The sequence below is a fragment of the Meleagris gallopavo genome, chromosome 15 (assembly GCF_905368555.1).
Source record: "Meleagris gallopavo chromosome 15, MGAL_WU_HG_1.1, whole genome shotgun sequence".
Lineage (NCBI taxonomy): Eukaryota > Metazoa > Chordata > Aves > Galliformes > Phasianidae > Meleagris > Meleagris gallopavo.
The window spans coordinates 11724759-11739054 of NC_139418.1; the positions used below are offsets into that span (position 1 = coordinate 11724759).

Below are 14296 nucleotides of genomic sequence, written 5' to 3' on the forward strand. Positions count from 1 at the left end.
ACTTTGGAAGTGCTGTCACCTGCGGGCCAGCAGGCAGCAAACACAGCAAACACTGCCAGTGGGCACAGAAAGTGGAAAATCATCCTATCTTCCTGAGGAGACTTGTACAATCAGAGAAACAACGTGCTATAGGATACAGTATTTCTGCAAAGTCTGAACTCATACAGATGGAAAAAAGCACTTTAGTGCAGGATGAGCTGTGCTGAAGTTGCCCATGTGAAATACCTCAAAGGCCCACACAGCAATACTGACACTTGTGGCCTCTCCTTCCTCCAAGACAGCCAAAAAGTACTAAAACACACGTTCCAGGCAGCCCTTGCATCACCAAGTGTGTCTCAGAATAAATCTTGAGGGCAGGGCTCAGTCTCAGTAGTCTCAGAACTTCCTCAATAGTTCTGTCTCTTGTCTTGGTTTTTATTGCTGGTACAGAAAATGAGTAATTTGTTTGTCCCTACAGCTACTGGAGAACCACACTGCACTCTCCTGGGGACAGCAGGCCCAGACACCATCCACTCCAAGTGGGGAGGGGTGGAAACAGCTTCACCTTGCTGCCCAACAAGTGGACAGAGAAGAGGAAAGAAATTTAGAGGAGCAAAAAGCCCCTGCTGATAAAAGCTCCCATCCTGATTGCTTGGGAACTGCCTGCCTGAAGCAGTATGCTGGTACATACAGCCAAGGAAATGGGAAGCACAGAGGAGTGACAGTACATGTGGTCTTAGATTTCCTGGTAGCACGCTACTTTTATTTTAATGATACAAATAAAACTCAAATGCCAGGCAAGACTGCCTCAGCATTCGAGAAACTCACAACACAGACTGCAGGGACAGAAGATGAGAGCAGCAAGCAATTGGATAAAAGAGAACTTAATGGTAACAGCCACGGCTTCCACCTGTCCCAGCAGCAAGGAGATGCTGCAGGTGCTCCTTGAACATCTCCATGCAAAGTTGGCTGGAGAAAGAGGCATGGGTTGGTATTTACCATCCCATTGCATTTCATTTCTGACTGTAAACCCTGATCCCATGCAGATGAAACAAATGATTTTTTTTCAAGTTGTCTTGCAATATCTATTAAGGGGGAAAAAAGAACCAACACGTTTCTCTTGTTGCTGTTTGCTATTTCAATGCTAGCTACTGCCAGCTCACGGTAATGCAGTGACAAATCTTTTCAGTCTTTCAGAAAAAAAAGTACGTGGAGGTCTTCATATAATTGCAGTCTATTTCAGCATATTTATCTTCATGGGAACCTGAAGATTTCACAGTCTGCTAGACCAGAACTAGCTTGCTGTAAAATAAACTGCTTCACAGAGCCATTCTTTATTAGGTATCTATCACTAACCTGATCTAATAATTCTTTGTGGGAACTGCAATGAAGTGAGAAACAATGTTTCATACACCCATCAGCACTGAGGCAGCTTTAGTGCCTTTGAAGCAGTGATAGCCTGCTCATCCGAGTCAGCCTCTAATGAAATTAAGGAAACCTGCACAGACCCTTAAATCTTACCTGGAACAGCACTACCTTCTAAAGATAGGTCTGCAGTATAGCTGTCATCTGGAAGTTGCTGTTTTAATGGCATCATTCACGGTTCTTGAGGCAGAAATACCATTCTCCAAAGAGTATGTGCTGCAAAAGATGTCCTGAGATGGCCTTTTTTTCACCTCCAGTCAGAAATCAGGTTATTCTCATTCACTTTGTGTTGGAGGCCCATGGAAACACAGCACTAGTGGTGCTACAGATTCTATCCCTCATCACCATTTCTGTGATGGCATATACTGAGTTGGAAGTGATACTGCTATGGTGCTTAAACTCCCACAGCTATAGGCATGGACTGCCCTCTGAAATGCTTCCATGGTCAAGAATCACAGCGCAGTCTTCCCCTAGGAGTCTGCCTTGCAGTCGTCTTCTGTTCCCAAAGAAAGAGCCTTTCCATACCTTCAGACCCGCATTTTCACACAATATTGCAGCCCCCCTTCATTTTATTGCACTGTTTTTCAGTTTTACCCCATGGAGGCATATAAAAATGAGCTTTGGGAAGGCACGAAAGAAATGAAGAGGCGACATCTCTGGATGTTCCCCAGTGGGGCTGGAGGAGAGCACTGTGTCTTGTGTCAGGAATCCTATGGTATAGAAACACCAGACCAGGTAATGGAGCTACTGCTAAGAAGCAGAGAGAAGGAAAATCAATCACCAGTGCAAAACATCAGGGACAGTCATTTCTGCATACACAGATTCAGAAAACACATTAAAAATTTATTTTAAATATATTATAAAAGGAAGTCCATTCAACTTTAAAAACACTAGGCATTCTATCAATGATTCCCAGTTTATGAAAGCTACTACATTAAAGTGCTACAAGTCCTTTACCACCCCCTGATATTAGGCTGTTGGTCCTAATATGCACAGAAATAAATATACACGGATTCAAGAGGCACCATCCAGTTTTACAGATAAAATGCATGCAGTACAAGGTATAGACAAACTTAGATCTTATCACCACGATTCTGAAGAATATCTTTTAAAACCAATTCTCTTCACCACCCTACAGACTAAAGCTATTTGTTGCTTTTATCACAAGGGTAAATACTTTCATCTTTTAGCTTGATCAGGTCTTCTTTTTTTTTTTTTTTTTTTTGAACTCCTCTTGTGGTTGAAGGTCTCATTTGCTTGCTTTCTAATTAGGATTAAAACTTTTTTCCAAGAGTTGAACTAGTAGCTTTGAGACCACAGGATCCAGCGTCTTTAAATAAGACTGCTGGAATCACTAAAGTCCTTTGGGTAATACAGAGGTATCAAGAAAGCTCAAATGCAGTGAGCATAATCAGCTAGCAGAAGCAGAGTTTAAAAATATAGCCATAGGGTTTTAATGAGGATTTCTGTAATATATCATTGCCTAGGTTCATACACAGATCTCCAAGTTAAAGTGTGACAATACAAAGGAACTAACTGAACACCTACTAAGGTAGAAAAATAAAGCACTTAAAGCTAAATCTTACACTGGTTAGGAAATTCCAGCTCACAGACTCACCTTGCTTAGGTGACTCAAGCCTACTGCTTGAATCAAGCCTATTGCTTGATGCACTGAGAAATGGAGCAGGACCTCCTAGTGCTCCTGGCTCCAGCCTGGCTCCCCTTTTACGGTGTATATCCTGTGAAAGGCCTTTCAAACCGGTCTTCACAGATCCTGAAGTAACCTAAAGTTCTTCATCATTTTGGCAATAGTTTGCTAACTATTTAAGAAGCTTGTCATGCTAACTAACTGTTAAAACAAATCTACCTTGCTGCTTCTCAGGTAAGGACCCCTTAGGCACTATCAGGCTCCTTTGTCGCAAGTGCTTAGAAACACAGTAGGTGAGTATGAACTTGAACCACAGCAGTTGGGAACCGATAGCACACTTGGATCCCCTGCTAGCAAAGCCAGACTGTTTCACACAATTTTAACAGCACTCTTCTGACTGAAAGAAAACATTACAGGCTGACTGCTAGAGGCTGGCAGTTCTCTCCAGTCAAAACTATTCAAGTGTCTGTTCGTATCTTGAAAGAATTTAAAATAAAGGCTTCTCCCTTTTTACACCCAGCAGTTATGCAATTGCACAATACAACTTTTAAGAGACCTCCCTCATCTCCCCACAGTGATGCGAGTCAGTAGAGCTACTATACCGATCCTACTATAAGAACAATATGTTCTGCAATACAGGTGGTGCTTGTTTGACTTCAGTGCAGCAGGGAGGAGGAAAGTTTGCTGCCTGGAAATTTTCAGTAAAGGAAAGCAAAGTCTGTGTCATAGACGTTACAGTAAAACAAACCAGGAAGAAAGTTAAGGGGAGAAATTGCTTTCTTGCTACTTCTGTATTAGATTTGAACGTATCCTTTCAAAGTTTCTTAGTGATTGAAACTGTCAACTTTCTGTAAGACACTTCTGCTACAGATCTGATAAGCCCTTGGGACTATTTGTGATTTCCTATTTGGATACTCAGAACATGAAAGGCAGGACCTCACATGCCAGTGAAACTCATTAGTCTTCACCATGAACACCCAAAAGCTAACCAAGACGACCTCTGGTCTAGCTTTATTCATTAGTGATAACGTCCAGCCTACCCACCCCCAAGTCATCAATTACATCAATTTAACAGAGGAAACCCAGGAGCTTCTGAATTACTGTCATCCACACAAATTTTGCACTTACACATTTAAAAAAATGCACACACACAAATTCTGCATGAGTCAAGCTTTCTCATACACCCTCATCCCCTCAGCCCCTTCCCCTCTTCTCTCTTGTCCAGCAAGGCACTAGAAAATGGTTCAAGTTTAAGCATTTGCTGTACATTTACATTTAAAAAGGCACATCTTTATTTTAAGGATGCTGTATTCCCCTTCAGTAAGGCTCACTCTTTCTTCTACTACAATGTGAAAAACAAAGTTATATGCTGAGGCATGAAAAAGGACACCTTGCATACATAAAATCCTCAAACATTACTCTGTAGGCCTTGGAGATTAGCACCTGTATGAAACAACAAGAGCTTCAAGAGCAAATCAAAGTATAATTATGCATCATAACACACATCCAAGGATCTCACTCTTGTCTGGGATTCTGATATTTTAAAGCAGCAGAATTTATGCAGCCATGGAGTGAGGATTTGATTGAATATTTTAAGGAGAAAAAATGAAAAACATTTTGCATTGGATAATCACTGGTATTTAATCTCCATTCTTGGCTTGCATGCAGATATGAAGATTTGCTTATGTATTCATGCTTCAGCAATTTTGCTTACAAATAACCAGACATAATCAGAATAATCAACCAGTTTGCCCAGCAAAGGCCCAATTAAAGATGTAGATGGTGAAATACAGCTTCTATTTCTCAATCAGTGGATGGTTGGCTATATTAAGTCTTCACATTAGTCAGCAAAGCCTCTAGGGTACTGAAACTTATAACTGATGTAAATAAATTAATAGCTCAAAGCCCAGTGAGCCAGTGAGAAATGTACAGAATTTGTGGGGCACTTACAAGTTCAGAACCCCAAATCTTTAGAAAACAAATGAGATCAACAATATTGAGAAGCACCCAGTAGGACCAGTCACCCTAAAGCTCCGGTTTCCACGTACTGTAATTGGTTACTGAAGACAAAATGCCTCAACATCCCCATGTCTTTTGATGCATACTGCTACTATCTGTCCTTTCTCACTCAATTAACATCACTCTGTGGTAAAAGACCTGCTCATTACTGTAGTTCTTTCTGAAGCAAGCGTCCAGTAGGGCAAGCAGCTAGGACTCCAAAGCTCTCTTCACAAGGTGAGTCCAAGTACAAAGCAAGCCATGCATTTTAGAAACAGAAACAAACCCTCTTGTTAGAAAACAAAAACACACAAAGCTGCAAGCAGAACGCCCTACAGTCCACGAACATCACTTGCTGATAGTGTCGCAATTATTAAAAAACAAAAATTGCACTGATCATGGACAAACAGCTTCTTGTTCCACAGGTATTAAAACATTCATAAAGACATTTATTCAGGCCGTCTAGTGATCCACAGTCAGCACTATTAGACTAATGAGAGCATTAATAACTTAAGGAAAGCAAGTCAGACACAAAGCACTGGAAAGCGGTGCTCTCTCCCACAGAAATGAGAAGAGATTCCAATGACAGACATATTGCAGATACTGAGAACATATGATGTCAACTCTGATTGACATTGGTCTCATTTCCATAGCAATAGTGCTGCAGAACTGTCTCAAGGAAGTCTAGATCTTCTTTCCTTTCTTCACTCCCAAAATGTTAGACACTAATACATTTGGCAACTCCACACCCAGCTGCAGTGCAGTGCCCATTTTTCCCCTGCTCTGAGACTGCCTGTACCAGGTGAATTAATAGAGCAGGTCAGATACAGCCTCAGCTGTGAGGATACAAAAGTTGGAAATGATTTTGAACCTCATAGTTAGCGTAACAGATGTTAGAGCTACAGAGGCAGCTAATTCTGTCCTAGTCTGCTCCCAACTTACAGACACAGCTCTATATGACCTCAAATATATCTAAAGCACAGGTAATGATCCCACAGTTGGCAACAGGAGGAAAGGCTTCTTCTGGAGCTCTGCAAAGGTGAGAGCCAACTCCGTCATTTAACAGAAGAGAAAGATATGCCAGAACAGAGCTTTCCTTGCCCAACAAGGAGGTCACATCCATTAACCATGTTTCTCTAGAGACCCAGAGTGCTGTACTGCACCTATCCTGAACACTTGCTGACTTTTACTCTCCCACAGCTGGTTGCATGCTACTTCCCCCTTTAACATTACTAAATGCACAGCTGGACAAATTGTGGGACTTTACCATGAAATGCAACGGCTGCCTTCAGAATAAGATAGCTGATTTACTGTTTTTGCAACAATTTAAAACCAGCATGTTTGTTGTTGTTGTTTTTTTTTTTTTAAACACTCAACTCAGACTTCATACTAATAGCTCTCCATTCATTCTTCAGTGTCAGCATTTTCTTCCAGCTTCAGGGATGAGACAGTTCTGGTTCTGTGTCTGGTAGATCCTGTAGCCAGGCTAGAAGGGTATTACCTTGCACTGCTAACTGACTACACAAGGAACAGGGTGTCAGCTAAACTGGCCCCTTGATTCCACATCTCTACTTAAGCAGCAGGTTTCCAATCACTGGAAACTGTACAGTTCTGCGGATGTTGGGAAAGAAAGGGAGTGTGCATTCCCACAGGCCTAGAACACCACTGACCACAGGACTCATGATTAGAATAAACTACAAACGGATATAAACCAATGGCTAATCCCAGCCCTGACTTAATTATTCTGAATTAATCTGCTCACTCCAGTGAGTTAATCTCTAAAGGAAAAACAAAAGTTGCCTTCACATTTAACTCTAAGAAACCCTAGAGGTCTCCATGATAAAATGGTACTGAACAGAAAGTGAGTTTGGTATCCAAAAATCTTAACTTGTAAGAACTGCGCTCACTTAAAAACTCTGCTGATCTTTCACCTTGAGGATTCAACAGCGAGTGACAAACTGACTGCAAAACAAATGGACCAGAAACCCAGATTCCTCATCACCAATAACTGCAGCAATAACCCCAACACTTGGCTGCACTTCCTCTAGAGCTCTTTCCTTTATCAAAGCTATCATTTGGAAAGTAATAACAGTCAATCTGTTTGAAATATATTTTGATTTCAGGAAAAAAAAAATTATTCATTTCATTTTACATTTTGATGGCCTATTTCTTTTTTATGTCTGTGACATCAGAGAATTAAATTTTGCGTTCAAGATTTTACTTAGATGGAATTTGAAAGATAAAGCACATATTTGGGAATGCTTCAGCAGGTGGTATAGCAGCTACATAAAGTACTGTATTTGAGGGTCCTAGAGAATAAAATCATTTAACACCAGACCCACAAGGGAAATAGAGCAGTTAAAAAATAAAAATAAAATAGTTTGAATCACATTCAGACTCCTCTGAAAACAGAGTTTTTGTTCTCATCTCAGCACAGAAATGGCTCTGGCAAAGCCTTTAGAACTCCACCATTACCAGAAGAGAAGGATGCAGCATCTTCACAATAAAGACTGGCCTGCTAGTTTACCTTCTCCTGAGATTCTCCCTTTTACCTTCATTAACTGTTAAAAAAAAAGGATTCTTAAAAAATTTTTTGTAACCCTCCCCAGTAAAAACTATAATTGTAAAATATATATATAATATATATATATTCTCAGTCTTTTAAAGATCAAGATTTCTGTTAAATTTTTCCAAGATGGTTGAGTTTGTATGTTCAAATATCCACTGCTGTGTTGGAGACGAAGGATTGCAGCTGTTCATAAAGATCTTTCGGTCACTCTCACTGCAGTCCATACAGCTGCTGCTTACTGGATGGTAGAGGGTCTTGTCCTGGAGAAGATACATTTTGTGAGGTTGCTAAGCAGAGAAGCACAGCTAATTTAAAACCAACCGAAACGAGACTTAAAAACCAAGGCAAGACACTTCATCACTTGAATGTATCCAAATAAGTTGTTCTGCGCTTTACTGTTTGGCAAGTATTACCTCAATTTCCACCCCATGCGATGATATTGAGAGCCCAATCCTAACAATTGCACTGGGAAGCTCAGAACCTATTTCTGCAGGCAGGTTCTGCAGTCTCCAGGCTCACACCCTGTTTCAGTCACTCTGCAGCACTGTGCATATGGACTGCAAGGACTCGGACATGGCATTTAATCAAGAACTTACTTACCTGTCTGAAACAAAAGCACTGCTTAGTAGGAAGATGAATAAATCCTTATCTACTTTTGGCATGACCTTCTAGTGTTTAGAACAAACCAATAAGCACAGCACATCTCTTTGCAAACAGGTTTTGCAAGGGCATTACATTATCTCACTTCCAGCAGCAGACAGGACTGCAAGGACAACATCCTTCTGCTTAGCAAGCCCTGGAGAAGAACTGGTTACCATTTCTAACCAGTGAAGAAGGGCAGCAACCTCTTTCTAATCAAAGGTAATTAGTGGCACAACGACAACAGATGAAGAGTCAACTAAGACTTGGGTGGTGTCATTTTAAAGAGACTTAGGTGACTATAGGCAATTTGACACCTTATACATGCATGCACACACACACACACACACACACACACACTCACACACACACAAACTCACTTTTCGGTATCTCCAGAGCTGGTTCCCCTTCATTCCATGACAGTCATAGAGGGTCACAGGGCTGCTGTGGGAAATGGCATCAAAACAAAACTTCTTGGTGTGCTGAGGATCCCCAGGACGGATGTCTTCTCTCCAGCTAAATGTGAATACCTGCTAGGACAAGCATGAACCTCAGGATGGTAGCAGACAGTCCTTTCACCAGCAGAATGACATTCCCTTCTTTGCCCACAGGGTGGGGGTTGCTTCAAGAAAGGACAAAACTATCCTAGAGAAAAACTGCTTCCACCTCTGGGGACAGGGACTGCTAATGAGGGGAGTCTATAACAGCTACCACGTGGACTGCCACACAGCATGCTAAATGAGTCTGTGCTGCTGCAAACTGCCATGCTAGTTAAGCTTGGGTACTAATGGCAGACTTGAATGTCTCTGCATTGCAGACATACATCAAGGATTAAGTGAGCAGCTGACCAATTACAGCACTTCACAGTTAGCAAAAACAGGGAAGAGCTACGGGAGCTCTGAGTTAACACTGGCAGTAAATATTCAAGTCTACATACACAGTCTGCAGTCGCCTTGAGAATAGTTTGCCCCATGCCTTATAACACAAGAAAACAGGAGGTTTACAGCTCCCCACCCCACTCCACTGAACTGTCAGAAGGGTTAACACCAGGGCAGTGCTTCCTCGTGCTCCCTATTGACCTTGCAATGATCTCTCAGCCTTCCTAGACCTCTTTGTTGGGGTAAAGTAAAAGAAGGGATATACTAGAGGAAAGAAAAAGGGTTTTATCTCTAGTAACTAGGCATAACCTATCAATGCCTGGCCAAATCATAGCTTTAATGGAAGCTGCTGGATGCCAGCATATCCCTTCTATACGGTGCTGCAGGAATATGGGCCAGCACACAATCCCTCATGGCCCTCACTGGGAAGTGGCTGTTTTGGGGCTCCCTTTAGAGCCAGGTAGGGGATCAGTCTTTTCCTCAGAGAGATCTCATGGAACACTAAGATAAACCAGTAATGAATGGAGTGCTGCTATTTGATGCAGTATGGCCAAAAAACTTCTGCACAAAGCAGCCTTGTTCCCATCTCCCTTTAGACCTCTCTTGTGAGAGAAATTACCATAATCATTGAGGTTCAAGGCTACACAAAAGTCCAAAACACATTCTCTTCCTAAACATAAGCCAACACTAATTGCTGAAGATCCTCCTGACACAACAGAGGCTTAGTTTTGGACTGTGTCAGAGTAAATTGGTTTCCAGTTTTCATGCATCAAAATTGATAGGCAGCAGCCCTTTATCTCCCACTGAAGTCATTGCCCTGAAGAGTTACGTATGGCTCAGTCATAACGGCATTGTTTTCTAGATCTTTTCTCAGCCCAGTTGCTACAGTTTAGACAAACTAATATTTCCCTCTCTTCTCTTACAATAAAACTGTCGTTTCTGGCACTTTATATGTTGAGAGGGTGAATCTATAGCCTGGACGGTTTCATCTCTTTCCAGCAGTGGTTGGGTGTTTATAATGCATTTGCCTCCTGTCAGAAGGATGATAGTAAGTGGTTATTGAATGCTTCTGCAGGCTCATTAATATGCATGACGCTCCTCTATCACTTCTTTCAGCACAACCTTTGAAGTTAATATTCACTTTGTTACATATTACAGCTGCCTTGTTACTGGTTTCTTTCATTATTTTGGCACATTGTTTTCTTGTGCTTTCTTTTGTTCACCCTGAGAACTTCAAAGCAGAGGTAAAAGCTCTGCATGAAGGCTGCCAGACTGCAGACCCTGCCGCAAGCACGTCACATCCTGCTGCCAAGCCCATCAGATGCAATGTGCACGTGAGCCTTGGGTGCACAGCACTCTCCCTTCACCTGACAGTTCTACAACAGCCCTGCTTTGCATTTACCTGTTGTTGCAACTCCTGCTCCCCAGATTTATTTAGGAGCAGACAAGTGATCAGAGGGACTGTTACCTGCACGTTGTTCCATGCTGCCTCTCCTCTGTCCTTCACGCAGCTTTCCAGCCTCAGCGGGGATCCCAGAGATCCATGTTTAGTGTCCACACACAGCCCAGTTCCTACGTTGCGTATCTGAAATATTAAATTAGTGCTCAAATCTCCTCTTATCAAGTGACAGCCAACAGGAAAGAAGGCTTAAACTGCTTCAAATAACAGCAGCATTTGTATGAATACAGTTTTAAGATTTTTCACTTAACTACATATCTGAGCTGGCAGGTAACAGCTAGAAGAAAGTACAAACCCCAGATGAACCCATCAGGAGACAGCTGTAAAATAACCTGCAGGTCACAGCAAAAACCATCAGCTCTACAACTGCAGAGCCCACTGTGTTGTTATGTGTAACAATTCAATACCTCACCACTGGGGTGACTCTTTCAAAAACAAAGATGTCTTTCCTGGTTTTCAGATGTGGAAATGAAGGTGCAGAGTAGCTCAGAACAGTTGTACAGCCCTTTGGAAATATAAGATTCCTACTATCGCTCAGCTGCCCCCTCCTTCCAGTTCACCCTACTGCCATGTTCTGCCTTTGTCTAGGTATGCAGCATGCAGACCAAACCAAGTCCCTTTTTTGTTTTGTTTGTATTTGCACGCTAATAGAAGCTGCTGCTTAACTGCTTTCATCAATTAAACCTACGTAACAGTATGGGAATTCTGGTCTTTGAAACATATCAGGCGGGCTCTTTAAATACTTGCTTGTCACACCAAACCAGTACTGGAGCACAGGGCTAAGGCAACTTCAATGCCCTAAACTGAGCGTGCTTGCCCACGGCAGGTTTCAGAGCACAAACTTGCCTCTCCCCAGGCAGCTGCAGGAGGCTCCACCGGTGGGTAAAACTTGGGCAAGTCCCATGCAACCTCACTCATGAACCACTTGAAGCTCTTGCAGTTGAGGTTGTTGCGGAGTTCCTTCTGAGCTGTGACGTCCCCTGCAGAAAGATGCCGGTACTCCGGTCTGCGCTGGTAGATGTACTCTGCGTACTCGTCCATCCACACCTCAGCAACCCGCTTCAGATTCTGTGTGGGTAATTGCCATGTGTGAAAACGAAGGGGAGAAACACATGAGAACTCTCTGCACAAACTACTGCCATTAGCATTCAGCACAGCTCTCCTGTTTTAGCTCAGAAAGGATTTTCATTCACATCCACTCTCTCTCTCCGGCTTTAGGACAAAGATTATTTTTATTATTCTCTAGTTCCAAGGGATTTTTAGAAAGATATTTTCAGCTGAGGTCAAAAAGAATCCTGGCACTTAGCCATTATATCTAGCGCCTTGTGGTTCAGAAAAACAACATTAATCAAAAGTTGTTTTGTTATTTTTTTCCAAAAAAGAAGCAAGTCAGAGAATGATGCTGGTAAATTCCACTGGCCATTCAAAGCTCCCTGACAAATTGTTCTTTCTTAAATATTCCCTGTTACATTTTATATTCACCTAAGAACTGGATTTGCACTACTCCCTGATAGAAAGCTTCAGTTTACAGTATTCTTTCTTACCACTATTTTCTTTCATGGCTTAAAAAACTATTTAAGAGTAACTCCAGGATACAGTAGGAGTACACCTCTTTCAGGTGACCCTTAAGAACAGAAGCAAAGGGTTTATTTCCTGGCAGCGGTATGTTTCACACTGCTCTGCACAACAACCCCACAAAAATAAAACCAACAGGAACAAAAGAACGCAACACAGACTTGAGCTGTTCGAATCACTCAATCAACTGTTGGACCTTGGACTGCTCTCTGGCAACACGAGCTACTTTCCTGGTGCCACACAGCAATGTGTTGCATGCAGCCATGACTGCAGTGACCCCTCAGCATTGTCCAACTTACCTGATGGCAGCCAGCCCTGCAGTGGTCAGATGCTGCCAAAAAAACCAAGGATGTTAAGAATGAACAGTGCTCCCCTGCCCTGAGTTCAGCCTACACAAGACAAGAACAGGCGTTCATCTCAAGATGACTTTAATAAGTCATAAGACATAGCCTTCCCTGCGCCTGCCCACCAGTGCCTTCCTGCACTGAGGGTATACAAGAGTCAAATGCTGAATCAAAAGAAATACAGCTCCTTCCTGAAGGGATGGCACAGACAGGAGAGTGCTCTGTTCCTCTGATAGGCCATTTCTGGGCTAAGCAATAAATCCAAATCTCTAACTAGGCTGATGCTATTAAACTGAGAAACATTGCAGCACTTTGCAAGCCCTAAGACTGCAGAGCAGCAGGGTACTTTTTTGTGGTTTGTAGCTTTGAAGCCTTCCTGCTCCTATGATTTTTTTCTCCCACCAGAGGGCAATGCAATTCCTTCTCAATTTGAGAAATTAATTGGACAAAACCAGTGCACAACAAGTAAAGGCTTTTTCCTCTTTGGGCTATGCTAGATTAAGAAATAAGATGCCACAGAACTTTGCATTGTGGAGAATTACAGTTTGCTCATTTAGTGGTTTGCGACGCTTGAAATGGAGAGGTCTTTTCAATCACCAAAACACAATCAGCACTCTGAAGCATGCTGCTCTTTGAGAACACAACTAAAATGACTGAAGTATTATACAAATAAAGATGTTATCTTGTTTTTTAAATTGGTGATTCCATACCCTGTGCTTGACTCTCTCACCATCTAGCAATGGATGGTATTTTAAGCACAGCAGCTGTCTGCACATGACTCTGCAGTTCCCCTAGACTCTCATCTTTTTTTGTTAGATGTCTGCTTCTGCAAAAATTGCCCAGTTTGACCCCTGTGAATGTACAGCTTGAGTATAACAAGCCTAAATTTGGCTCTACAAATGTGGCATGGTCACACTGGGGTCAGACATCCCTCATAGCCTAAAAGGTAAAGAAAACGGAAGAACTTTGCTTTACAAAACCTCCCCACAAGCGGGTGTCTGATCATGTGCAGGATGGGGAGAACATCACTGCCACTTACTCTTGCCAGGCTGACTCCTGTTGGAACCTTGTAAGGAACGTATTTTCTGTAAATATGACCAACTCTAGAGCAAGGGATGTCCTCCATACGACCCCCGCACATCCATACCTGTGAAACAGCAGAGATACAGATTCACTCCTGGTTATATGGAGGGAGAAAAAAAGGTTTCAAGTTATGAAGAAGCTTAATGCAAAACTTTATTATTATTTTTACCTTACAGTACATTCTTTGAAACATCCTCCCTCTTTGCTTTAGTCTCAAATCCTTCAACTACCTGCTTAGAGCCATGCAAGCCTTGATTTAGAGCAAGTTTTATCAAGCCCAATGGCTGATAAACAGTTTAATTTTGCATTCCTTAGAGAGAAGAACAGAAAGAAAAGTCCAAGCACACAGCACACTTTAAATTGCCACAGCAGTTAAAATGGACTGCCATATACGATCCTGGGGTAGGCTACAGTGCCATCTCTCAGTACTAGTTCTGTCATATACAGAATGCTCCAGGGAATACACGAGCCTGCTTAGGTGTCAGAGGGCAAAAAAACCTGCTACTTTACGCTGTGGTTATCACTGCAAAGTCTGGGATATCACTTACATAGTTTTACTGCTGACAGGCAACCATTGGTTTTGCAGCCTTACAATTAAGCAGAAATCTCTTCCTGATGAAAACATAATTAAAAACATTCTCAGAAAGCTGATGAAACACACTGCTAGTTAAAGATGATTACACTGCTGCTTGACTTGTG

The 14296-nt window shown here is 42.1% G+C and overlaps 1 protein-coding gene across 3 annotated transcripts in view; it reads right to left on the minus strand.

The window, feature by feature from the left end:
* Positions 1–2226: 2226 nt before the first annotated feature.
* The window catches only part of GALNT10 (polypeptide N-acetylgalactosaminyltransferase 10), an 82464-nt gene continuing 70394 nt past the window's right edge, over positions 2227–14296 (minus strand). For 2 of the 3 annotated variants that reach the window (XM_085236916.1, XM_085236918.1), the window contains exons 8-12: positions 13554–13661; positions 11442–11663; positions 10605–10721; positions 8639–8791; positions 2227–7879 (exon numbers count right to left, since the gene is read on the minus strand). In XM_085236916.1, the coding sequence (XP_085093042.1) occupies positions 7712–7879; positions 8639–8791; positions 10605–10721; positions 11442–11663; positions 13554–13661 (768 nt within the window). In that variant the 3' untranslated portion in view covers positions 2227–7711. The remainder of the gene's footprint in view (positions 7880–8638; positions 8792–10604; positions 10722–11441; positions 11664–13553; positions 13662–14296) is intronic. The other variant, XM_085236917.1, reaches the window with a different exon arrangement.